General features: G+C 39.2%; 2 protein-coding genes across 2 annotated transcripts in view; one reads left to right on the top strand and one right to left on the bottom strand.

Annotated features, from left to right (window-relative positions):
- Nucleotides 1-27,945, top strand: part of LOC149065135 (uncharacterized) — a 237,526-nt gene that overhangs the window by 176,702 nt on the left and 32,879 nt on the right. The window lies entirely within an intron of this gene.
- LOC149065136 (uncharacterized) lies at nucleotides 2,564-16,756 on the bottom strand. The gene is made up of 2 exons (XM_089254364.1): nucleotides 16,632-16,756; nucleotides 2,564-5,455 (listed from the first exon to the last, which is right to left on the bottom strand). Exon 2 carries the CDS (start codon nucleotides 5,273-5,275, stop codon nucleotides 2,975-2,977), a length of 2,301 nt encoding a protein of 766 aa, XP_089110490.1. The 5' UTR covers nucleotides 5,276-5,455; nucleotides 16,632-16,756; the 3' UTR covers nucleotides 2,564-2,974.

Here is a 27,945-nt window from a genome sequence, read left to right as displayed (position 1 = left end):
AGAATGAGGGAGCCGCCCGAAGGTTAATACAGCTATCTGAAAGTTGACTCAGCACCTTAAGCGAAGTTGTAAGGGGTGCGGCAGGTTGTAAGAGCGGCAGCGTAGACTTTAGGTTAAGATCCCGAAATTTAACACAGTAAAACTCAATATAACATCACGCTTTCGAGTCACATCCCAACAACGGAAACGTTGAGAAAATAGCCAGGACCTCTGCCGTGATACCAGAAACAAGAATGTGAGCTATCGGGGCAGGACCTGTTTTTCGCGCCTCCTGCCTATTGTCCCCCCCATAACCCTAAATCCTGCGTCAAAGGTCCTTAGGCTGCAATCGTTCGAGGGACACAAGACAAATTTTCCACGGGGAGGGGGCCCCCTTCTACTGTTAATTTATAGTGTGAACAAAGGAAAAATATTAGGATTTAATCCTGGGCGCCCAAGCTGGAGCTCTGTCAGCCCTACCCCCCTTCGGATCATGCCCCTTCCTCACAACTTATCCAAACAATTCCTAACAAAAAAGAATTTTCGCCCCTCCCAGAGCAGACAGAACACATTTTCTTTGTTTTTTTTTTTTTTCAGCCAATGAAACTTTTTTTTACCCATTCACCTCGGATTTAGCACTCCTTTTGAACGGCGCAATGGGCCGCGTGGCCAAGCGCCACCCCGTACTCTATCACAAGGGGCAAGTGTGCATTTTGGCTCCCTCCCCTACAAGAGCGGGGCTGACAGGGCTCTAAGGAACGGGATAATTCTCATAATTTTTGGCTTTTTTACGCTCTAAATAAACTATAGAAGGGCCCGTGAGGAGTCTGACTAGGCGCCTGAAAAAGATCCCAGCCTAATGTCCCTGCTGTAGGATGGGGCCCGTGCCCTCACCCAGAATTTGTTCCACAATAGTCAAATGAAAGCAATGGAAAAATTTGGCTTCTTACCTGTCCGGTCTCTGGAGTACAACAAACACCTTTGAAAAAAAAGTTCTTAATAAAAATAACCTCGTTGTATATTTTTACAGAAAAATAAAAAAAAGCCCAGGAAAAATAAAAAACTAGATAAATCTACTTAAAAAGCGGGACGTATGGTCACGCACATTTTGCACGGTGACCAATTATGTACGGCAGGCATCTTCGACCCGTTGCGCGCGAGCATCGCGGTGCTCCCTAAAACATCCAGAGCTCTCGATGCTCGTGTCCGATTCCTTGCTCGCGAGCACTTGGTAAACGTTCCAATTAAACACTTCGTACAAATCGCTTTCAAGGATTGAAATCCATGGGCAGAGATACGGGGGGGGGGGGCATTGCCTCAATTGAGTTTGTCACTCGCGATATAACTTATATGGTCCATGGGCGGAGATACGGACCCCCCCCCCCCCTTCCCTAAAGTCAAAGGTGTAGTCGACTGATCTAATGTGTGTGTATATATATATATGAATTGACATCATCATCATCATCGTGCCCCCCCCCCCAAACTTCCAAGTCTATCGCCGCCTATGTTGAAATCATCCTGATCCGTACGTCAAACTTGCGCTAAGGGTGCTCTTCTTTTGATGATGGGTGCAGGCAGTGCTCGCGACAAGAAAAAGGTTGAAGACCTCTGATGTACGGCTTTCTTCTGGGGGGAAAAAAAGTTTATCAGGTCTATCTCATGGTCCCCTTCACTGAAGCCCTGTCAGCCTCTTGCCAGGGTCGCCATTTGAGACTTCGCACCCGGGCAGCAGGTAAGCTCGCGTCACCCCTGTCTACAATATTCCTGAGGAAGAAAGATGGCCATTCAATGAAGAGGAAAATAAAAAAAAAAACACTTACTTTAAGACGATTTTGAATTTTTTTACTCCTTTGAATGCAAATTAGCGCTTAAATCGACAAATAAACTGTTCATTTCATTTCCAACAATGGATTTTTCTTTTAAAAAGTGGACATGTTTTAGAAGAAAATATCGCTCGTACAAAGAACTACTGTCCAGATGCAAACCGTCCACTGGCCGGAATGAAAGACATCCCAACAAAACCACAGGTGGAAAGCAGCTTTGTGCCAAGGCAGGTGACGAGGCTTTGCGCGTGTGTGTCAGAACAAAGAAAACCCGTACCAGTTTCTCCCGCGATTTTCTATCTCCTCCACGTGACCATATGACGTCATTTAGAAGGTTTTTTTTTTCAAGTCTAGAGCATTTTATTTTTGGTTCAAAACAAGGGTGACCATCTGAACGGAATTTTACGGGACATTCCCATATTTTTCACAGTCGGGAAATTTTTTTTTATCTCGGCTCGTTCCGATTTTTTCCGACAAAGCTAGGCTGACCATATTTCCTCGATAAAAAAAATACGGGAAATTGGGATTCTAAATACGGGACATTGCCAATTATCGCCAAAACCGAACAAAGTTGCCAAATATTGCTGAAATTACGGAAAAATCACAATGGCGGGAAATTAAGCATTACTGCTAATTGCAGTTGATTAAAATGAAATCCACGATAAAAATAACGTTCACCAAGACAAATGTGGGAGATTAATATTCTTATTTATAGTTGTAATTATCATAATATAATTTATGAGTAGAAAAAATTCATGTTAATAATTGTCATGTATCGGTACGCCGAAATTGCCAAAAAGAGTGGTCTTCTTTTGATGATGACCTCTGGCGTATACCATACCTCTGCTCTCACACTATGGAGGAAACCCCGAATACTGTTTCCTTAGTACCATAACGTAAAAGGGGACGACCTACCAAATTTGGAGTTAGTATGAATACTGAACATTCTCCTACAACGCTATGACGTCCGCGACACCAGAGGGAGAGTACGTAACAAGCAAGCTGTTCACAAGGACGTATAGTAGTACTTCATTCACGAGCTTCTGAAAATTAAGTTTCATTGTGAGAAGAGGACATTCTCGAGAAGTTCGATTTCAGCTCGAATGGTTGTCGGTTTCACATGTTAACGTAGAAATGCGTTGTTCGAAGAATATTTTATTGTAAGAATCAACTCATTCATGGACATCACCTAAAGAGTGTATCATCATGTGTGTTTTCAAACTGGAGCTAACTTCAAAAGATCTCCCGCAATTTTCACACGCATATGGCATTTCTCTCGGGTGGATTTTTTTGTGTTCCTTGAAACTGGAGCTTTCCGAAAAATTTTCTTTGAAAATGTCACACTCATATAAATATCCTTTAGTATGGATTCTTTCGTGATTGCTCAAACGAAATTTGCTAGGAAGTGTTTTACCGCAAACTTCACATTCATATGAGTTCACTTCACTGTGACTGGTTTTGTGGAATTTTAATGAGGAGCTATGACGAAACTTTTTGCCGCAGAACTCGCACTCGAATGGTTTTTCTCCGGTGTGCAGCTTCCTGTGACTGTTTAAACCAGATTTGCACGCGAATTTCTTACCGCAATGGTCACACTCGTAGGGTTTTTCTCCAGTGTGGAGTCTTCTATGCCTAACTATTGCTGACAAATCGTAAAACGCTTTACCGCAAACCTCACATTCGTGCGGCCGTTCTCCCGTGTGAATTCTTTTATGAATTTTCAAAACGCAATGAAATGAAAACCTTTTGTTGCATAACTCGCACCTATACGGCTTTTCTCCGGTGTGGACTCTACTGTGTATTCTTAATCCACGGCTATCTGAGAATGTCTTTCGACAAATCTCACACTCATACGGCTTTACTGGAGCATGAACCATTTTGTGACTGTTCAGGTCAGACACGCGCCCAAACTTTTTAGAGCAAATCACACACTCATGTGGTTTTTCTCCTGTATGAACTTTTTTATGACCGTTCAAAGTAGATTTTGTGCGAAACATTTTGCCGCAAGATTCACACTCGTATGGCTTTTCACCAGTGTGGACCAATCTGTGTTTGAGTAGATGTTGTTTTTCCGCAAAAGTTTTGCCACAAGAATCACATTCATGTGGTTTTTCCCGAGTGTGCACTTTTTTGTGACGCTTTAAACCAGACTGTTCTGCAAACTTTACACCACAAAACTCACATTCGTATGGTCTTTCTCCAGTATGCACTCTTTTGTGATTTTCTAAACCAATCTTTTGCGAAAATATTTTATCACAAGTATCGCACTCATACGGCTTTTCTCCAGTGTGAACCTTTTTGTGAATTTTCAAACTGTACAAAAACCCAAATCTTTTGCCACACACATCACAGCCATATGGTTTTTCTCCAGTGTGTACTCTTTTGTGCGAGCTCAATGCAAACTTTCTCGAAAACTTCTTATGACATAAATCACACTCATATGGTTTTTCTTTGGTGTGGACTACTTTGTGGCTAATTAAATTGGACGGGTCTGAGAATCTTTTGCCACAAAAGTCACATTCAAACGGCTTCTCTCCCGCGTGCCTTATTTTGTGAACTTTCAATTCGCACGAAGATCCAAATCGTTTGCCACATAAATCACATTCATGCGGTTTTTCTCCAGTGTGGACTCTTCTGTGCGAGCGTAATAAAGTGCTTGTCCGGAACTTCTTATCGCATAAGTCGCACGCATGTGGCTTTTCTTTGGTGTGGACTACTTTGTGGTGAATTAAATTAGACGCATCCGGAAACCTTTTGCCGCAAAATTCACACTCATATGGCTTCTCTCCAGTATGGCGCCTTTTATGGGGGATTAAACTCTCCTTATGCTTGAAACGTTTACCACAAACCTCACACTCATACGGCCTCTCCTCACTATGAACTCTCATATGACTGTTAAAACTGGACTTTAGCAAGAACTTCTTATTGCAAAACACGCACTCCAGTTGCTTTTTTTCAGAGTGGATTTTTTTATGAAGTGTCAAACTACACGAGCGCATAAACCTCCTACCACAAAGTTCACACTCGTGCGGCTTTTCTCCAGCGTGGCCTCTTTTGTTGCTAAGTATCTTAGACTTACTCGGAATCTTCTTACTGCAATACCTACACTTTTTATTGATGTTAGTGATGTCTTGAGTATCTTCTTGCGAACTCTTCTCGAAAGACTTTTTCTCGGAGTGGATTATTTTGTGCGCGTTTAACGGAAAGTTCAACTGACAGCACTCGATGCAAACATCACATTCCTGTGACATTTCTACTGCGTCGATCCCCTCATGTTTTTCTAATTTTGGCATTCGCGACAACTTATCATCAACGTCGATCATGCGACTCATTGCGAAGGCGCTTGATCGTTTGTTGATGCCTTCATCAGCGGAAAATGCTTTGTTCGATGATGTAATCGGAAAAGTGTCATTTGAGTTATCTTCAGCTATAGTATCTATTGCGGTTGCTGTCACGGCAGATGACTCATCCATATTAGTATTTCAAAGAATACCAAAAAATCAAAAGGAACTGAAAGCAGAAAATGAAGTTCTTTTCCCCCCCAGAATATGCTATTCCTTGACTCGATATTGTTTTATAAGCTTTAACGATCCATTCACTTTCACGAAATTGCTAATTTTCTTCTTCAAAATTTGATAACGATCTTCATTTGCCTGCAAGAAAAATTAAAACATCATCACAAAAGAGCCGCCTGCAGTTCAACGTTATATATCAGACGCTTCTCTATTAAAGATCACAATTGACAATATAAAAGTTTGATAAATGATCTTTTACAAAATTTGAAAAACAACGAACAAGCCTATTGGTTACATTCACTCGAATGAATGTAATGGATACGCTTTTCGGTGGCATTTTTTCAAAAGTTTCATAAAATACCTTTTATAGTGTAATGCCGGCCTAATATAAACTGTCAAACATCGCAACTGACATAAATGAAAATTTGATGCGGAATACATGGAACGTGGATTTGGGTGAAAATTTTCCGAAGAATAATCCGTCGACAAGTGGAAACTTGTAGCATAATTTCGTGCTAGATGCTCACCTTGTCTCAGAAACGCACATGTGGTATGCTAGTAACCGAATGACGTTTTCTTTTGTTTTCATTTAACTAGCCAATACATCGCACACTTAGAAAAGAATACTGTCACTACTCAAAAAATCGTAAATTTTAATTAAGATCAGAGGTAGATAATGTGGATATCGAAAACTAATTATACAGAGTGGGCAAAAAGTCCGTAGAAACTTTAAAAATTCATAAAAACCGGAAAAACAACCGAAATGAAAAAAGGTTTGCAGGGTTAGAATCGCCAGGTTACGAGAATTTTTTTTTTGACGGGAAAAATAACTAAAAAACAGCCGATAGGTGGCACTGACGTACAAAAGTCAGAGAAAAGATACGCAAATAACGAACAGAATGCCTCCAAATCGTTTATTGCAGCAGTATGTGTTGCACATGACCACCACCACCACAGGGGATAACACATTGCAGGCGAGTCACAAATCCAGCAACGGCAGAGTGCAGCAGGTCCACATGCACGGTGAACTGATTGTGGATTAGGAGCGCAAGTCCTTATAACTGTCTCATTTGCATATTTCCACCGAAGTCGCTCGCCATCTGTCGGCTGTTTTTGAGTATTTTTCCTGTCTTAAAAAAATTCCCGTGACCTAGAGATGCTAACCCTGCAAACAGTTTTTTTATTTCCGTTATTTTTCCGGGTTTTATGAATTTTTAAAGTTTCTCCGGACTTTTTGCCCACCTGTAGTTCAATGACAATAGAAACTTGACTATTAAAAAAATATAAGCATTCTCAGAGCTTATATTCATTATGCAATTAAAAAAATAATAATCAAAATTTTGTTTTTTGTTTCTTCTGAAAATTAGCTTTTTTTTGAGTTGTGACAGTATTCTAGATGTGCGGCATCCTTAAAAACCAAAAAAACAGCTAACTCGCCAAATCAGTCACCGTTTGGTGATCACAGTGTTGTGATTGACACATACATAGTTAAATTTTGAGACTCGGTATCTCTGAAACCAGTCATAGAAGTTTGAACCAACGCTACCGAACAACTTTTGCGATAACATGTGCTTCCTTGTGTAACGTCTTCGTTCACAAGGAGATACAATATTCTAGCAATATTTGGCTACACGCAGACATGCCAGCACATTGACATGCATGAAGTGTTTCAGTAGTGATGAATGTGAACTTTTAATGTGGGAAGGTAGGTTTATACCCTCTCAGGCTAGCACGCCAACCTTTCGTCGTGAGAGATGGAAAAAAAATTGCGGAACGCTACCGTTCGGAAACGGCAATAAACTGTTTCCCAGCATGGCCCAGATCTTCGACCACTTACTAAAATTTCTTCATTGAGACAGAGCGGCGAGCCACGATCTAGTAAGCTCTTCCTACCAGATCGTGTCTCAATGAAGAAATTTTAACTGTTGAGGGAATAAACTGTAGGTCCTATAGTCTAGTTAGCCCGCGTTAGCAGAAAATAACCTGGTGCAACGCAAAAGGTGTAAATAATCACTGCTAACCTCACCCCTCCCCCAGCTAATGTGCACTTTGGCCGGCGAGTCAATCCGGAACCAAACTCTACAACACATTTCTGGTGCCAAAAATTCAATAATAAAAATTACTGAATTTTTGAATTTGAAAAATTATTTGTAGGCTGGAAAGCTGTTGGCTCCTTCCTCCGCTTCTAAGCATGTGCACTTTAGAGCGCCCCCATTAATGCCAACATGTTCAAGTTTTTTTCCTAATTAATTCACAAGCGTGACAAAAGAAATACTCTCACATGTATCCCGATTATCCCACAGTGCCAAAAAGTTGTTACGTTCTTCATTTTACACCCCTACATGCACAGTCTACTAGCATTGCGAAGTACCCATCTTCGCTGACAAGGCACTGGAAAAAATAATGGGAATCGCGAGTTTTTTTGTTTTGAAGTGTTAATAATCTTATTTTTGGGCAGAGCGTAATTTTCAGCGCCTCAGGGTTGGTCCGATTTTGCCCAACCCGAAAAAAACCCTTGAAAAAAACCACACCTTAACACTGCACTTACTCGCAAACAATATGCTTTCTGATAGTGGGTGTGCGTATGTGTCACACTAGGCTCGTAGCCAGAAATTTCATTCTAGGGGGGGGGGGGACCACTTTCATTTCGTAAACCCGAAAATATCCAAAAAACGATGAAAAAACAACAAAAAAAAACCCCAGTAGGCTGGGAAATATATGGGATTTTGCCAACCCTGAGAGGGGTTCCGTTAATTATGGAGATTTTCTCAGGAAAATAAAGAATTCGTGAGTATTATATGTTATACAGGGGGGTGTTAAGTCATACCTTGGCACACTCTTTATCTTTTGAACCGTTTGTGATAGAAAAGTATTTCCAAGTACAAAAAAGTATCAATAATTGTGCTCATTTTATAAATGGCATTTCTTCTACTATTCATCATATCATAGGCAGAGATAAACGTAGAAGTGAGTGGGGGGGGGGGGCACGATGATGATGTCAATTCATATATATTAGATCTGTCGACTCCACCTTCGACGCTGGGGGGGGGGAGCGTATTTCCGCCCATGGACCATATAAGTTATATCGCGAGTGACAAACTCAATCGGGTTCTGTGTGTGCCATTTACTTCAGAATTATTTCTCAAGATGATCGGCAATTATGGTTTTTTTAAAAAAAATTCCGTTAATTCATAAAGAAAATTTTTGTTAATTAGTAATTAAAATTTTGTCAAACAGCGATTACCTTAAAATGGGCTATTATTGCACCACCTCAGCTTTCTAGCTTTTTCAGCGCATCCCGCGGGCCAGGATGTAGAACTAGAAGCCGTGTTGTGCCGTGGGCTCACCGAGTATAAGGGTGGATTCACATCTACAGGTACTCACCGTGTCGTGTCGTTTCAGACGCTGCAAATATTCTTTAAGGGCGGGGGGGGGGGGTCATTCATGTATTACGTCAGCATCGATGGCGGGATTTCGGATTTGATGACAAGGTGGGGACGGTCGTCTCAAGCATCCTTTATAAATACAAATACAAATACAACGCCACAACAGGCAAAATGCCCAACGAGGTGGCTGTTAAAAAGATGCCCATAAAAATATGGTTGTCATATGTTTCAAAAATACAGCAACCCAATTAAAAATGCAATTAACACAAATTACAAACAATATATACACGTGATAAATATCATACAATGCCCATAAAGAATAATTATGGTTGTCTTATTCTAAGAATGGATAGCTTCTCGATTTACCCCAACATGTTTATCGTATGTCTTTCTAAACGTGTTAATTGTGTTACAATTTACTACCTCCGGGGGTAAGCTATTTCATTTATTAGCAACCCTATTAGAGAAAAATTCCCTGCGACACCATAGCCTTGCATTGTCCCTCACCAATCGATACTGGTGCCCCTTGTAAAAGCAGTCGATTGCCGGTGTACTAAAAGTTCTAGGTCCATCCTATCCATCCCATTGAAAATTTTGAACACTTCGATCATATCTCTTCGACACCTGCGTTCATCCAATGTAAACATATTCAAAAAATGAAGTCTCTCTTCATAACTCAAGCCCTGTGTGCCAATAAGGACACGCGTAGCTCTTCTCTGCACTCCTTCAACCAAGTCTATGTCCCTCTGTAGGTATGGTCTCCAAAACCTTACAGCATACTCCAGTCCAGGACGAACTAAGCCTCGAAAAAGCGGAAGAATGACTTTAGGAGAACGCGAAGAGACCTTTTTGAAAATGAGACCAAGCATTCTATTCGCTTTTTTGACAACCGCTGAACAATGTTCAGAAAACTTAAGTCGCTCGTCAATGAGAATTCCCAAATCGGTGACTCTAGTTGCATCCGGGATAGTGACACCATTCAACTCGTAAGAGAACCGTGGGTTGTTCGAACCAAAATGAGCGACCATGCACTTATCTACGCTAAACGTCATGCTCCATTCATTTGCCCATGCTGCAATCTTGTTTAAGTTGGTCTGGAGCAACTCCCTATCGCTTTCATTTCCGATTACCCCCATTAGCTTCACATCATCTGCGAGTTTGCTAGTAATTCCATCGATACCCTGATCGAGTTTGTCGATAAAAAGTGAAAAAAGTATGGGGCCAAGGACACTTCCCTGAGGAACTCCACTTGTGACGTCTGTCCAACCAGAGAATTCCCCGTTCACCATAACTCGTTGCGACCTATCTCTTAACCACGATTCTATCCAATTCAGCAAGTTGCCCCCTATTCCAATCTCGTGTAAACGCTTCAAGAGTTTGCCTTGTTGGACCCGATCGAATGCCTTCTGGAAATCAAGGTAAACAACGTCGACATTTTTGCTCTTACCCAAAGCCTTGGTCACGTGATCATAGAAGCAAAGGAGGTTAGTTACACATGACTTCCCCTTCCTGAACCCATGCTGATTATCCGACAATACATTATTCTCGTCTATCCACTTCACAAACTGCCTTTTGATGATAATTTCCAAAATTTTCGAGAGGGAGCTCGTCAAACTCACTGGACGATAATTAGACACCACTTCTCTACTACCCTTCTTAAATATCGGAACAACGTTAGCCAGTTTCCAATCTCTCGGGACGATACCCTCAGCAACACTACTCCTGTATATCTGTGCGACTGGCCCCAACAATTCATTAGCACCTTCCCTGAGAACCCTGGGATAGATATCATCTGGTCCTGGTGCTTTGCTTGCACATACATTTCTTAGAAGATTTAGGACCTCCACGTCTTCCACTTGAATATCGTTGAGCGTTTTATTACCCCATGCAACACCCGTATATCGAATATCATTATCTCCATTAAAAACCGACGCGAAAAAGTCATTGAAAGCACTACACATGCCTACATTGCTCTCTACTTTTGAGCCTCCTGTCGAGAGGGGGCCAACTGTCCCCTTACATCCATTATTGACGTATCGAAAAAATGATTTTGGGTCAGAGCCAATGTTATCTGCCAACCTAGATTCAACTTGCTTTTTACTATCCCTTATCGCTTTCTTCAACAGTCTTCTTTTATCAGTAAACAATGATAGGTCACCTCGTCCACTTTTATACTCCCTGAATGCTCTTTTCTTTTCAAGATAAAGGTTCCGCACGCTATCCGTGAACCATAGAGGGTGTGATGTACAAACACACTTTTTTCGAACAAAGGGTATGACGTCGTGCAAAACAGAGGACAGCTTCGTACTAAATTCTTCCCATTGACTTACCATCCCTACTGATTCCAACCGGTCTTTGAAAACTTCCGCTAACCTTCTTCGCAAAACATCAAAGTTAGTTCTCCGAAAACAAGGAACCAGTCTTTTGTTATCAACCTTACCCGAGGAAAAGTTACAGTGAAATCTGACGATACGATGATCACTGGAAGAAAACTCTTCCCCCACCGAAACATGTTCAACTAGATCCTCAGAACTAGTAAGAACTAAATCCAAAATAGCAGTACCCCTAGTGGCTTCTGATACGTGCTGATACAAAAAATTTTCGCGCACCAACTTAAGAAAGTCTCTTTCATACTGATTTCCAGATGAAAGGTTCTTCCAATCAATACCCGGGTAATTGAAATCCCCTAGTATGAGAACCCTCTTTCGCTTACACATGTAGGAAATTTCATCATGCATTTTGGCGATGTAGTTTTGATCCCTATTCGTTGGATTGTAACAAACCCCAACAATAAGCTTATGACGTCTTTTGTTCTCAAGTTCAACCCATATGGTTTCAATATCACTTCTCTGCACGTTACACTCTCTAGCCTTCAAACATGATTTCACGTATATCAACACTCCACCCCCTTTCCTATCAGATCTATTTCTCAAAAAAGTATCGTATCCGGAGATGTGTAAGAAAGATTCATCCCCATCGTTTGCCCAAGATTCTGTAATGGCTATAAGATCCAAGTCCTCCACAACTATCATAGTTTCTAAAAAATCTTTCTTGTTACCCAAGCTCCTGGCATTTATTAACACACATTTTAATTTGCCCGGTGGTTTGTTGTCAATCGAGAAGCCATCCAAGTCAGAGGTGGGTAATTCCCCGTCAGTACTGTTGTGATTATCATTAACTAACCCGCATTCCCGACTACGTGGTCTGGGAGTAAAAAACCTGACCTAAGACTATCGTAAACCTCCCAGACCCCTCTCTTATTTAGATGGATCCCATCCGAACGAAGCCACCTATCGGTAAATGCAGGAAGCTCCAAGAACGTGACCCCAAGTGAGGAGCAAATGTCCTTCAGGCCTATATTGAATTGGTGATATAAAAATATGAAATATTCTTAATGTCACCTGTGCCTGGGTGTGCCAAAAACGAGACCCTTTCCCCAGTTTGTGGGCAAATGAACTACATTCGCCCTATTGATAAGTCCTCTATAGCAGTGTTTCTAAAACGCAGGGCCGCGGCCCGGTACCGGGCCCTGACATCAGTCAAACCGGGCCGTGAGTGATTCATCGTTTAATTTTGTCCCATTCATTTCCCATTAGTCGTGCTTATGACCGGGCCTTCCACTCGGAAAGAAATACTCAAACGGACCGCGAGCTTCTAAAGGTTGAGAACCACCGCTCTATAGAGCCAATTTAGTGAGCTCTAGGTGTTCCGCAGATCCTTCAAGTGATCTGTAAATGTGTGTGGCCGCTTAAGTGCTCTAAAAATATATCGTGAGCCGCTTAAATGCTCTGGAAAGATGTCGTGGGCCGTCTGTGAATGTGCCGCTGGTATTTTGAGTGATGTAGCACTGCACTGAGCGCAGCTTGCATGCTTTAAAACTGTGTCATATGTCATTTAAGGAAATTCTAAATGTGCCACGGACCACTTATTTGTTCTGGAACTGTACTTCCAGAAACTGCACTTAAGCGATCTGTATATGTGCCGCTGAGTTAATTTTTACAAAATTTTGTGTGAGCTGTTGGGACACATTTGGGCCGCTGGTCGTGGGTTCAGCATAGAGGGTGGGGTCACAATGAATTTCTTAAAAAGAAATTTTGATTTATTGGCCTTCACAAATAGCACTGAAATTAACAGAAAAATTGATTATAATCTCATATATAAATGAGAAAGTATGTCTGTGCTCTTTATACAAATCTACAATTTTAGACCGAAATAGGAGAAAAACCGGTTTCTCGGCCTTAACAATGATTTTCGGAATGTTTACTTTGGTTACCGTGATTCCCTAACAATGCGTATCAGACATGTGCATTAGGGTGGAACGAAAAAAAAATTTTCGAAATTGCCATCGTAATAGAATTTAAAATATGCCTTTATGTGAGGAAATGCCATTCCTAATTTTTTTCCCCAAAATTCAAACTTCTTGAGGTTCCTCATCGCCCCTGAAGTTTTAAAGCGCGTGTGGAATTCTCCAGCATGACATCGCTTAGGAGGCTTTCCTATTCCCCTGAGCTTGTGATCCGTTCAGTGACCCCGATGTTTTTCCCTTGTTTTCAGTATTCATCTTCAATCTTACCCCTTAACTGAGAGGGGTGTATAGAAGTCAAAATGATGACCAGAAGCTTTTACTGTTGTGACATTTTAGGAAATCCTAAAGAGTGGGATTCTCGGATCTCACCCACTTATAGCAATGTTGAGCTTTGTTATTTGCTGACTCAACGCAATATGAAGGCACAACAATCAAGAAAAGATCCAGCTATTGCAGACATTCTTGAAATTATCGTGCCAAAGACAGAAAATATTTGGAAAACTGCTTCGATTCCTACGGTTTCTCACCAACGGATACGCAAAATTTTCAAAGACTTCTACTGTAAATACAAGAATCTTCAAAAAAAGGCCAATGATGGTTTGCCACTTTTTCAATCCTCCCAGTAATTGAAGAAAACCCGGGAAACGCCGGGTATTTTTGCTAGTAACGTATAAAAGCATAAAACTATTTTCCTCCGATATTTTAATTTTTTAAAAAATACTTTTCATCAAAAAAATAAATTTTTTTACCGTCGGGAGGGGCCCGCGTACGAGGGCAGAGCTGACGGAAAGTTTGCTGACAACGGGGAGGGGGGTTCAGAGTTTTGCTGACGGTGGGGGTGTCAAAAAACGGCTAAAAACCTGCTGTCGTAATACTTGAATGACCCCTAACACAAAATGTCTGTCTGCGCTTGCGCAGCCACGATATGGTAGATATGAATACGTTCACCAGTTTTATGTTAAATAATGTTTGCCGTGTCTTACAAGACAACGTGAGTGTCGCGGCTTCCCGGAATCCAAGCCGCGGAGCTTATGGTAGCCCCCATGGTGGTAGACGAGCATCTTACCACTGCACTACACGGAAGCCCACGTACAGGGTGTCTCATAAACTTGTAAATAGTTTAACCCTTTATAAGGCCGTGTTGCTCTCAAGCAACAAGGTTTTCTTATATTTTTCAAATACAGGAATTGTATATTTTGAGCTCGTTTCGGCATTGATCGTGTTAAAGCACCTCCTAAACATTCGATTTTTACTTGTGGGAGCTGTTCATGAAGTTTGTATAATTACCAGCGGAATGGCTCAAAGCAAGCCAAGCAAAAACGATTTTCGCTTGAAAAGAGACATATTGCTGTGCATTCTTCAACAATAAATGTCATTTTCATACAATTCAAATCTATGTAAATCATATAAATACAATTACCTGAAGTACAATATCCTATTTTTATTTTAGCATTGACAATGAATATACATAAATATACAGCATATATATATAGTCATGTAATAGCATTCAGGGTACCTCGTTTGCTTAATATATAACCCCTTAAAATTTCTCTCAATCAATGCTTGCCAATTAGAAGTTAAAAATTTAACATTTTTCACCGTGTTCAAACGAGATTCATACGCTATGTCTCTATGCGCTATTCTATACGTTCAACTCTGTAAGGATGACTTAAGGATGTGGTTAAAATGAAGAAAACCAAGTCACTTTGAATCTTCTCATACGGAAAGAACGAAAATAAATCAAAAAGAGGTAACAGAGGTCCCTATTACTATCAGAAGCTACGGACATATTCGGCTGTTGAAGCTCGGAAATCGCATCTTTCACTCTCTAAAAATCAAACTGAAGATTTTGTACAATGTTTAAGAGCATCCAGAACAAAACAAAGGAAAATATATATTACACAAATAAAATACTTCAGTTTTTTCACGTTTTGTACACATACTCAAACACTCGTTGCAACAGCGAGAAAATTGGCATAGTGAGTGTCTATATTAAGTTTTTGTGAAAGTCTAGTTGCTTTATACGGATGAATTTGATAATTCGAATTTTGGATAATTCTAACTTTTTTGCCGTTCCCTTGAGCTTCGAATTTATCAAGCTCGGATGTGCCTGTCCTTTCCTTACCTCCGAACTTGATTTTACTGGTTTCGTTCTATTTCTCTAGCCCAAAAAAAAAGAAAAATCAACAGATAATTTAAAGTATTTTCTATTGTACCCATGTATTAAGTTATTCACTTAGCACACTAATGTTTTTGAATCGGAATAGATATGATGAGGAGGCTATCAGCTGATCCTACACTCAGCGAGGACCCTCCTACCTCCATTCAAGGTTTCAATGTTTCAGATATTTTTCAGTATGATTTTATTTAGTTTATGTAAGTCTTTGATACGGCATCACGTCAGAAATAATGAAAATTCACAAATAATTTGAGGGATGACGAAAGACGCAATTTCAGGGACAACGAAAATTCAGAAACAAATTCAGAATTAGTGAAAGAGACAATTTCAGTAGAAAAAGAATAAAGGAACAATTTCAGGAAAAGAATAAAGGAACAATTTTAGTTAGTGAAAGATATACAATTTCAGGAACGATAAAATTCAGAAACAATTACCGAATCAGCGATAGAAACAATGAAAATATAGAAACAATTTCGAAATTAGTGAAAGAAACAATGAAAATTCTGAAACAATTTCAGAATTCAATTAAAAACTTCAGGAATAACTTCATAAAATTCAGAAATAATTTCAGAAAAATAATTTTATAAAATTCAGAAATAATTTCAGAAAAATAATTTTATAAAATTCAGAAATAATTTCAGAAAAATAATTTTATAAAATTCAGAAATAATTTCAGAAAAATAATTTTATAAAATTCAGAAATAATTTCAGAAAAATAATTTTATAAAATTCAGAAAAATAATTTTATAAAATTCAGAAATAATTTCAGAAAAATAATTTTATAAAATTCAGAAATAATTTTATAAAATTCAGAAATAATTTCAGAAAAATAATTTTATAAAATTCAGAAATAATTTCAGAAAAATAATTTTATAAAATTCAGAAATAATTTCAGAAAAATAATTTTATAAAATTCATAAACAATTTCAGGAATAATAAAAATTCGGGAAAAATTTCAGGAATATAAAATCAGAAACAATTTCAGGAATTATGAAAATTCAGAAACAATTTCATGTGTAATGAGAATTTGAAAAAAAATTCAGGAGTATAAATTCAAAAAGAATTTCATAAAATTCATAAAATTATTTCATAAAATTCATAAAATTATTTCATAAAATTCATAAAATTATTTCATAAAATTCATAAAATTATTTCATAAAATTCAGAAACAATATCAAACTCTACTCCCTGTCAATGTGAAAACACGTTCAAAAAATTTAGTTTCTCTTCACAGCTCAACGTAACTAACACAATAAATTATCGATTTTACTGCGATCGGATTTAATTCCTTCTCTCATCTCCCCCCCCCCCCAAATCAAGTTTCATTTTGAAACGTTAACGTAATTTTTAATTCATAGATGGCAGCACGTAGAAATAGGATGTGTTTAAGAAATATACTGAAAGGACAATTTCAGGTAATCATCGAAAATAAAAATGACTCACCTTCATGTATGAAAAGGCAGTGCGTTCAAGCGATGAACCAATACGTTGATTCATCATTTGGGAGTGTCAAATCAATCCACTAATGTCTTATGATAAGCTTAAGTCAAAATAAACACAACCGAAAGCATTGGATGTCCGAAATATGTCAACAGCATCCAACAAACATCTTTCGTCTTTTCCCATCAGTAAATAGTAACCTCGTCAAGCAGGATTTCCCTCGAAAGTTTCCCTTTGACTAAATTTTTCCCACTCGTGCTGATAACTGTGCCGCCATTTGTCAGTGGGAATACGTGGTGAATAGGTTGACCATATTTTGTCGAGAAAATACGGGAAATTGGGATTACAAATACGGGACATAGCCAATTATTGTTAAAAATTACGCTCAGTTCAAGCAAAGTTTAATTATTACAAAGCCAATTATATTACAGTAATTCCTAAAAAAAACTTCAAAGGTGGGAAACGAAATATTAGTGCAAATTGCTGTGGATTTTAATAAATATTCCACGAAATAAAACGTTTAACATGACAATTATGTGAGGTGAATATTCAATTTAAATTTTTAAGTATCGTAATATGATTTATGAGTTGTAGATGATTTCAGTTCTTCATTTCAATACAGAATAAAAAAAAAGTTGGCTTCATCGAAAATACGTGAAAAACCTGGACATTCTTACAAGAAAGTCGAGACGACCAAAATTGCGTGAAAATACGGGAAATGTCCCAAAACACGGGAAGTATGATTATCACTCCTGTAGTCAAGTTTGTTTTTGTTGAACTCTGGAAAACGCTAAGAAATTTCCCACATGAAACAATTTTGTCCAATTTTTCACACGAGTATGGGAAATTTACCATCACTATGCTGATCGTATTTCTTCGAGAAAAATACAAGAAATTTTGCTTGCGAATGCGGGAAAATATCGCCGAATTGTCGCCAAACTACTACGAAATTGATAATTATTGCTCAAAACTGACTCAAATTTTCTAAAAATGCTTCAAATAGCTGTTGCGAATTTCAAAGTTTATTTTCAGAATAAGTTCGTTTGTGGTGATTCAAGAAGTCCGTTTCTCCTTAAAATATATTTTTTCCCACTCCCTTCCCCATCCCAACCTTTTTACCCTCAAAGTGGACAAGACTACCACCAGAACATTAGTTTCCATTTTTGCATTGTACTCTGAATTTGTTTGCTCTGCAAAATATGCATATAATTAAAAAAAAAAGATTTTCGGTGAAATTCGCAAGGCCATATGTCAACGTTTTATTTTAAAAATTCAATGTTACTCTCATAACGCATCTCATCGATAAGGGGTTATTCAAGTATTACGCCAGCATCGATAGGGGGAAGAGGGTTTCGGGTTTGCTGACTTTTGATGATAATGGGGGAAGATGGGTTTGAACGATACTTACGTCATCACAATATATAAAAATATGAAATATTCCTACTGGCATCTTACTCGGTGGGCCAAAAACGAGAAAAACCTTTCGCCAGTTTGCGGGCATCTGAACTAACATTCTCCCTATTGATATGTCCTCTACAAAGCCACCTTAGTGATCTCTAAATGTTCCGTGGATCCTTCAAGTGATATAGGAATGTGTCCGGACCGCTCAAGTGCTCTGGAACTGCGCGCCGCGAGTCACTCAAGGGATCCATAAATCTGCCGAGGGTCACTTAAGTAATTTAGGAATGTGCCGCGGATAACATGAGTGATGTAGGGGGCGCTCTAACCTGTGCCAGTCACCTAACGGATCTCTAAATGTGCTGCGGACCGCTTAAGTATTCTGGAACTGTGTCGCGTTTCCCTTAAGTGAACTGTGAATATGTCACGGGGACGCTTAAATGCTCTGGAATTGTGCCATGGGAACGCTTAAATGCTCTGGAATTGTGCCACGGGTCAATCAGTAAATGTGTCAATCAGTTCATTTTTACAAAATTAGGTTTGAGGTGGTGGGCCACATTTGGTCAGCTGGCCATGGATTTAGCATATATGACTCAGAGCAGCGGTTCTCAACCTTTTTTGACTCGCGGAGCCCTTTCTGGTATGTAATTTCTATGGCGGAGCCAGGTAGGCCTATTTTTTATTTATTCATCAAAGTTACTGATTTGTTTATATTATTTAAAATATTTATAACATTTTTGTTTTTCAAATTTACTGGGTTTTTTTTTCTTTCTCGAGCTGCCGCGGAGCCCCTAGAGCTCTGCGGAGCACCGCTTGAGAACCGCTGGATTAGAGGGTGGGTCGCAATGAATTTCTTAAAAAGAAATTTTCAGTTCTTTGCCTTCAAAGGAGATGAAAGTTTTATTGAAGAATGGTTTATAACAAATAACGGAACAGATTCGGCGCAGACAAACCTTTTTTAAATGAAAAATGAATTATTAAAGACACACATATACAAAGTTTTCTTCAGAATCGATATCAGTTTGAAAAACATCTTCCACAGTAAAGTCAACTTATTCACGGACATCCTCCAACGAGTGTATCATCATGTGCGTTTTCAAGCTGGAGCTAACCGAAAATGATTTGCCACAAATTTCGCACGTTTATGACATATCTATGGAGTGGACTCCTTTGTGTTCTTTGAAACTGGAGCTTTCCGAAAACCTTTCTCTGCGAATATCACACTCGTATGGATTTTCTTTGATGTGGAATCTTGCGTGGCTAATCAAATGAGACTTGCGAGAAAACCTTTTACCGCAAACTTCACAAGCATGCGGCTTTTCTACAGTGTGAACGATTTCGTGTCTGCTCAAATCAGAGTGGTGCTTAATACGTTTGTTGCGAACTTCCCATTCGTATGCATTATCTTCACTATGAAATCTCTTGTGGCCTTTTAATGAGGAACTGTGGTGAAACTTCTTGCCGCAGAACTCACATTCAAATGGTTTTTCTCCAGTGTGCAACTTTAGGTGACTGCTCAAACCGTAACTACATATAAATTTTTTACCGCAATGTTCACACTCATAGGGCTTTTCTCCAGTATGCACTCTTCTGTGTCTAATTACATGAGATAAATCGATAAACTTTCTACCGCAAAACTCACATTGATATGGACGTTCTCCTGTGTGAACTCTTTCGTGTGTTTTCAAACCGGAAGATCTTGAAAACCTTTTACTGCAGAACTGACACTCGTACGTTTTTTCTTTAGTGTGGACTTTTTTATGAGAGTATAAACCAGACTTTATACTGAAACTTTTACCACAAACCTCACAGTCATGCGGCTTTTCTACAGCATGAACTTTTTCGTGACTTTTCAACATGGACATACATCTGAACTTCTTAGTACAAGACACGCACTCATGAGGCTTTTCTCCCGTATGGATTCTTTTATGAATTTTCAAATAGCTTTCGTTACTGAACTTTTTGCTGCAAGATTCACATTCGTATGGTTTCTCACCAGTGTGAACTCTTTTATGAATGAATAGTTGAAATTTTTCCGCGAAACTTTTACTACAAAACTCACATTCGTGTGGTTTTTCTCTAGTATGCACTTTTTTGTGGCGCTTTAAAAGAGACTTGGTTGTACATTTTTTACCACAAACATCACACTCATACGGCTTTCCTCCAGTGTGAATTCTTTTGTGAGTTCTCAAACTAATTGATGAGGCAAATCGCTTGCTACATAAATCACATTCATATGATTTTTCTCCAGTGTGAACTCTTCTGTGCACGAGTAATCTATAGTTTGTCGAAAACTTCTTATCGCATGATTCACAATCATATGGTTTTTCTTGAGTGTGAACTATTCTGTGGCTAATTAAATTGGACTCATCCGAAAACCTGTTGGCACAAAATTCACACTCATATGGCTTTTCTCCTGCGTGTATTCTTTTGTGAGTTTTCCAACTACTCTGAAACGCAAATTTTTTACCACATAAATCACATTCATATGGTTTTTCTCCAGTGTGAACTCTTATGTGCAAGCCTAATCCAACTCTTGTCGAAAACTCCTTACTGCATGATTCACATTGATATGACTTTTGTTTGGTGTGGACATTTTTGTGGTTGATTAAATTGGACCTGTCCGAAAATCTTTTTCCACAAAATCCACACTCATATGGCTTCTCTCCAGTATGTAGCCTTTTATGAGTGGTTATGGTAGACTTCTCCTTGAAACGTTTACCACAAACCTCACATTCGTTAGGTCTCTCTTCACTATGAACCTTCGTGAAACTGTTCTTTAGCTCAAACTTCTTATTACAAAATTCGCATTCGAATTGCTTCTTATCAGAGTGAATATTTTTGTGTCGGGTCAAACTACTCACACGCACAAACTTTTTGCTACAAAGTTCACAATCGTGTGAGCGTTTTTCGGCCAGAACTTTTTTGTGGAGCTCCAAACTTGACTTGGGTGAACATATTCCATCGCTGGCACCACGCTCATATGGCTTTTCTCCAATGCACCCTCCTTCGTTGTTGATTGACTTGGACATACTCAGAAACTTCTTACTGCTATAACCGCACTTTTCACAGATGTTGACGCCGTCTTGAGCATCTTTTTTGTGGACTCTTTTCGAAAGACTTTTCTTCTGAATGGATTATTTTGAGTTCGTTCAACGGAAAGTGCGACTTGGAACACAGACCGCAAACATCGCATTCTTGTGGCTTTTCTGCAGTGTCAGTCCCTTCGTGTTTTTCTAATTTTGAAATTCCTGAGAACTTCTCATGGATACGGGTCACGTGACTCATTGGGAAGGCGTGTGATCGTTTTGCAATACCTTAATCAGCGGAAGATGTTTTCTTCGATGATGTCATCCAGAAAATGTCACTTGAATCGTCTTCAACTGCAGCAACTGTCACGGTTTTTGTCACAGAAGATATCTCGTTCAGCAAGCTGTAATGGTAAGTCCAGTTTTATAGAACTGGTATTTCCCTTCTGGAGAGTCTGGTGACAATTTTCATTTGCCTGCAAGAAAAATGTAAACATAATTACAAAAAAGAGCTTATAACAAGTTCATTATTTCTCGGACACTTCTCTCTTCTTTTTATCAATGATTCTTCTTTTCACCTCACGCGAGGCTTAACCCACCCAATGTTTCTAACGTAATATTCCGTCGGGAATTAAATGGAAGAAATAGATACACCAGCCTTTTTTTTCGATGCAATTGTTATGCCGCGTGTGTGCACCTAACAAAGCAACCCTAAAACCGTAAGTGAGATCAAAAATCTTTTTTTTCCCGCTTGTCTCTGTCTGAGGGGACATACAGTCATGTTTTAACGAATACTCTAAGGGGCCGCGCATGTATTACGTAAGCAAAGTTTTAGCCATTTTTTACCCCCCACCCCTTGTGAGCAAATTTTCGTCATCAGCTCTGTCCCACTGAAACCTAACGCATATTGGTGGGATCAGAGATGCACGGGGAGGGGGGGGGCATAGGGAAGGCTCTCTCGTACCCCCCCCCCCCTTCCCACGATCAAAAATTTATTTTTTTTAATGCAAAAAAAGTATTTTCGATTGAAATTTCGGAAGAAAATACATTTATATGTTATTATGATCAATTTTTGTTAATTTCAATGTTATTTGAAGGCTATGAACGCAAAATTTATGGCTCTAAGCCATATAATGATAAATCGCATAAAGGCCCTTGGCCCGCGGACCAAATATGGCCCTGGGGGGTTATCTGATGCGGCCTGCCCTCTTCAAACCTAATTTTGTAAAAATGATATAAGCGGCACATTTACAGATCGCTTAAGTGTCCCGTGGTACAATTCCAGAACATTTAAGCGGCCCGTCACACATTTTCTAATCACTTAAATGACCCGAGACACAGTTCCAGAACACTTCAGCGATCCGTGATACATTTAGAGATCCCTTGAGTGACATGTGACGTAGTTTTAGAGCACTTAACTGGCCCCCAGTGCGGTTCTACATTACTCAAATTAGCCGTGGCACATTTCCAGAGCATTTAAGTGGCCCGGACTTATTTCCAGATCACTTGGATCCACGAAACATTGAGATCACTAAAGTGGCTCTGTAGGGCACTTATCAATAGAGGGATGTTACTTCAATTGTGCCCACAAACTATCGAAAGGTTTTTCTCGTTTTTGGCGCACCGAGTAAGATGCCTTAGACTCTATCTCTGTGTTCACTTGGTCATTCAATCGCTCGGTCACTCACTTGGTCACTCATAGGCTAGGTCACTTAGACTCTATCTCTGTGTTCACTTGGCCATTCAATCGCTCGGTCACTCACCTGGTCACACATATTCTCATACAATCAGTCACTAATATAGTCAATCACTCAGTCACTTACTTGGTCACTCATACAGTCAATTACTCGGTCTTCAGCTTTCAATCAGCACTGTCACTCATATGGTCAATCACTCAGACCCTCACTCAGTTACTTGGTCACTCATATGGTCGATAATTCAGTCACTCATACAGTCAATTACTCAGTCACCAACTTGGTCACTCATATGGTCGTTCCATCGGCCACTCACTTATTTACTCACTTGGTCACTCATACGATCAATCAGGTCGTCACTCACTCAATCAGTCAATCATATGGTCAATCACTCAGTTACTCACTTGGTCACTCATATGGTCAATCATATCACTCGGTCACCCACTTGGTCACTCATATGGTCAGTCACTTGGTTGTTCACACATGAATATTCACTCACTCATGTTCACATACTCGTACAGTCACTCAGAGGAGCGAAGAGTCAGGGACAAAATTCCCGGAGCCCTTCACGAATACCTGCGATGAAGTTCAACATCATTTAAGTGGCCTACAACACATTTGCTGAAGCTATAGCCTTTTGGGCATTCTTATGCCGCTGGGTCGACACATGTTGATTGATGTCATTTCTTCCTCCATGGGCAACAGAAAAATGAGCACCACAATGTGTACACATTACTTTGGACAAATCGTTCTGAATGCCATTCAGTTTAATGAAATTGAATTATTTTTGGAGTGCATCATTGAAGCTGCGTATCCTTTTCTTCGACATTTTTTGACACAGTTATAACATTACCGGAACTCAAATAGGGTTACTGCATCTAAAAATCCTTTCCCTACGATGTTCTGATGAAGGCAAGATCAAATAGAGAGCTAAAGAGGACTACCCTCACAGAGCATAATAAGTAGAAACTCAGAAACAGAACTAAAACAATTTCTGGAACTTCGAACTGGTGCGTTAGTAAGACACTCGAAGTGTTGCCAATACATTTAAAATTCAGAAAAAATACTGAAAATATTGTCAACTCATGAATTCCTAGTACCCCACTCAGCAATGCACCACAATAAACGATGCAGCACGATACGCAATACGCACCGCATTATAATAAGCAATACAGTACGCGATGCACCGCAATACTCGCTGCCAAATCAAAAAATTAGGGAAATACAAACTGTGATCACACATTACATTTTTGTGCAATCCAATTACTACGGATGCATTCTAAAATGTGTACACAATCGATGACATAAAACAATATTTCTATAGACTGCGATAGCCTGGCATCATCATTACATGGGGGTGAGGATAAACAATATTGACTTGATTACAAAAAAAGCAGCTCACTGTTAATACTGTTGCCATCCGTTACAACACATTAAAGCCAATGGTGGTCCGTGCATTAACCAATTCCCGATTAAAATCTGAAGCATTAAAATTATGCATCTTTATATATTTTGAGAAAAACTATTTACCATGAATGCATGGGAAAGTTTGTTATCCTTATATCCGGGTAACATTCCCACCTTTACTTCAGAAAATGAACGACAGATGGCAGCATGAACACTGAACAAGCGCAACATAAATACATAAGGAGCCACGCATTCCGGCATGTGCCGATTCGTTAGAAATTCCGCAGGGGAATGTGTAACCTGGGGAAGAAGTAGAAGTCGTCGTATGCAACTCTGCGTCACAGTGAATGAAAGGCACGCACTCAGTATTTGCGCCATTATCCCGTACGTTACAACTATTAGAATGGTTACACGCTGGAATAACTTCATAGGGCTGGCATCTGCTCGGACAATTAGTTAATTTTTTGTGACAGTTGTCAACTTTTTGGTGGCAGAAGTATTTGGCGAACAATTTGGAATTTTTTTGGCAAAAGTTTGCGCCATTGGCGAGAATTGGAGGTTTCCTGCCCATTCATTCATTGCTGAAATTTAGCAACTTTCATGAAAATTTGTAAAATTCTGAATTTTCTCATTTTCATATCGTAATTGATATGATTGATCATAACGACCCTGGTGCTAATTAAAATCTTAATTAATTAACTAATTAGTCATTCAAATTCGTAAAATCTAGTAAAATTTTCTGATTTTCTTAAATTTGGAACCTTGTCATTTATCAATCACAATTGAGAAAATTGTACGAATGCTGATTTCATTGAGAACTTGAGAAAAATATGTTTCAAATTTGACATCTCGCTTCTGTAAAGTTTGCTTCTTCTACGTACATTGCAGTGTGTGGGAGAAAAACAAACGCAGGTTAATAATGATTTTTGTATTTGTACAATTACATTTTTTGGCCGATTAGAGCTTCTTCCTTTCACTTATTTTGTGTGAAAAATTCAATTTTCTCTCACTTTTTAACTACAGCACGGGTGGCCTTTATGGTCTGGAACTGGCCACGCTAGTGATCTGTAAATATTCCGCGAGTCCCTTGAGTGGAATTTTGGTTCTTGTAGCTCAAGTGTTCTGGAAGTGTGCCGCGGGTCGGTTGAGGACGGTGTTGGTTTAAATTTCAGTCACAACTCTCGGATAAGAGATTGGTTAGAAACCCGAATTGAACCAAGATGGATGATCATTTTGTTTCTAAGATACATGAAATGAATAGATTTTCTGAATATTAAGCCGCGTTGAAAAGTTATTGTTGTACTTTTTGTCGTTGCAGCGTGACGTCGAAACCTGCATGCGCTTTTCACCCTCTCAACGTGTTTCGCGACACCACGTTCCTTAGCAATTTTTGTTGCCCTTGATGTCTACTAATAACCCTCTGCGTTTGTCGCTCCTTTAACAGAACACCCTGTACATATTAATTTCATCCTCCTGTCAATTTTTATATTTTAATCTAAATTTTTTTCCAACCACCACCGATTCCCCCGTTGTTTTTGGTGCTTGCATTTGTAAAAGTAAAGCGAAACATAAAATATAATTTAAATTTTGTTTTAATTAATTGGAAAATTAAAATAAATTAATCGATTGAAAAGTAATTAATTCAATTAGAAAAATCAACTGAAAACAAAATAACTTTAATTTGATTTTTTAAATTGAAAAAAGTTCTTTCTACTAATGCATAATTTAAAGCTTGCGCCTAAAGCAGGAACAAAAAATGGCGCATTTTCGAATTTCGTTCCCCCCCCCCACACTGACCAAAATCTGGCTACGCCACTGGTAATGATAATGTTACATAGTTGTCACTTGTAAATCCCTCGGTAGGTGATGTTAGTTACAAGACAAAAAAAAAACAGCGATGTTTTTGGAAAAATTAGTTCAAAGCGAAATATTTAACCTGGTATTTTAAAGTACCGTCTGTGAATGTGAAAGTGACCTTTGAGGTTCTGCTTTCAGTGATCTTAAAATGTGCTGCTTAGTTAATTTTTACAAAATTAAGGTTTCAGGAGGTAATCCATATCAGACAAACTTAAGGGCCAGATTTGGTCCACGGGTCAAGGGTTTGCCATGTATTGCTTAAAGGGTGTGGGGCGCAATTAATTCCTTAAACAGAAATTTTGAATTCTTACCCTCCAAATAACATTGAAATTAACAGAAATTGATTATAATAAGATATAAAGATATTTTATTTCGAAATTTTAATTTAACAAAATATTTTTTGCATTAAATTTTTTTTTTTCGTCTGGTAGGAGGAGATGCACTTGCCCCCCTATGCCCCCCCCCCCTCCTGCGTAAGTTTCTGGTCCCACCAATATGCGTTAGGAGATAGGGAGCAGTGCTGACGAAATTTTGTGACAAGGGGGAGGGGGTCAGAATTTTGTTGACTATTGCTGACGGGGGGGGGGGGGTTAAAATTAGCTGAAAATTTGCTGACGTAATTCTTGAACGTCTCCTTAATGTCATGCTTATGAACCCATGCTTAAAATACGGATGGGACGAGAAGAAGCATGAGCAGATAGTACATCCGCTGCTTTCTTGATCAAGGATGAATTACAAATAGCGCAAGTGAGTTGCGAAGAACTGACGTAAGCTCTTGAGACTCATTCGTAAAAACGCAGCTCATGATCGTCATTTTTGTTTTCCGTATCGGAACCATCACCACTGGAAAGCGCGAAATCTCATTTCGACCTCATTATTGCGCCACTGAAAACGAAAATCCCATTCCACTCATCCACAATTTTGGAATTCTATATTTGCCGAAAGCTTATCTGTTGTTCTATAATGTTGATAAAATTCAAGAATAATATCTAATGGAGGATCCTTTATTATAATGTAGTGTCCGCCAAGTGTGCACTCAAACTTTTCAGGCCTATACACACTTGGCGAACAACCTAGGATTCCGTAAGAGAACCGAGCGAAGGTTTTGACCCTTGATGATTGCATCGTCATGCCATTCATCAAGCTCCTTTCTGAAATCCAATTCGATGATCGCGGCGTCCCGCAAATTCATCTAAATCTATCCAGAAATCGGTCCATAGTTCTTTCGCCTTTACCCCATTCTGAGGCAATTAGTAAAAACCGGACGAGGTCATGCCTTGGTTTCACCAGTGCGCTTTACCGGTTCTGACCCACCGCCTCATCCCAGAACCATAAAAATTCTATTTTAAGGCTAGTCTCACGACTCAGAAAAAAATGTACTGTTCTTTCATTCAAACGCTAATTTTGAAAAAGGCCGTCACTGAACAGAAAAAACATCTACACCAGGATCCGTAGCTAAGATAAACACTGTAACACGGCGTCCCGCGTCTTAATCTGTGTTTTGCTGCAAGAACACAGAAAAAAATACTGCAGGCACATATCTCTTCCCCAGTAAATATACTTTTTTTGTAGCTTAGCAAGCGACCCTATTGCTATTCCAGGGTCAATTTACTCAGACTGTATTGAAGCAGTATCACAGCTCTTATATCGCTCCACGCCGACCCGCTCCTGTACTTTACCAATCAAATTACCCTCATCCTCCTACAACAACACCATACCAGAGACATCTCATCATGGCGTTGCTGAATCCCGGTTAAGAAAATAACCAAAAAGCTTCATCCGAGATTTTCGTGGTCGAATCTCTCTTCCCTTTTTTTTCTTTAATGATATGATGATTCGCACTGTTTATATAGTGATGTTAAATCACCGACAACAATTATAACTAATAATAGAGAACAACAATGGTTTTTCGACAGAATTTCATGATTTTAT

This window comes from Pholcus phalangioides, unplaced genomic scaffold, assembly GCF_987345545.1.
Source record: "Pholcus phalangioides strain wild (caught in Gottingen) unplaced genomic scaffold, Ppha-v1.0 ptg000041l_1, whole genome shotgun sequence".
NCBI classification, from domain to species: domain Eukaryota; kingdom Metazoa; phylum Arthropoda; class Arachnida; order Araneae; family Pholcidae; genus Pholcus; species Pholcus phalangioides.
The sequence above is the reverse complement of the archived record's forward strand: the minus strand, read 5'-3'. Positions and strand labels throughout refer to the sequence as shown.

Coding starts and splice junctions, on each gene's coding strand:
- LOC149065136 (XM_089254364.1), bottom strand. CDS start 5,275: ATGGATGAGTCATCTGCCGTGACAGCAACCGCAATAGATACTATAGCT.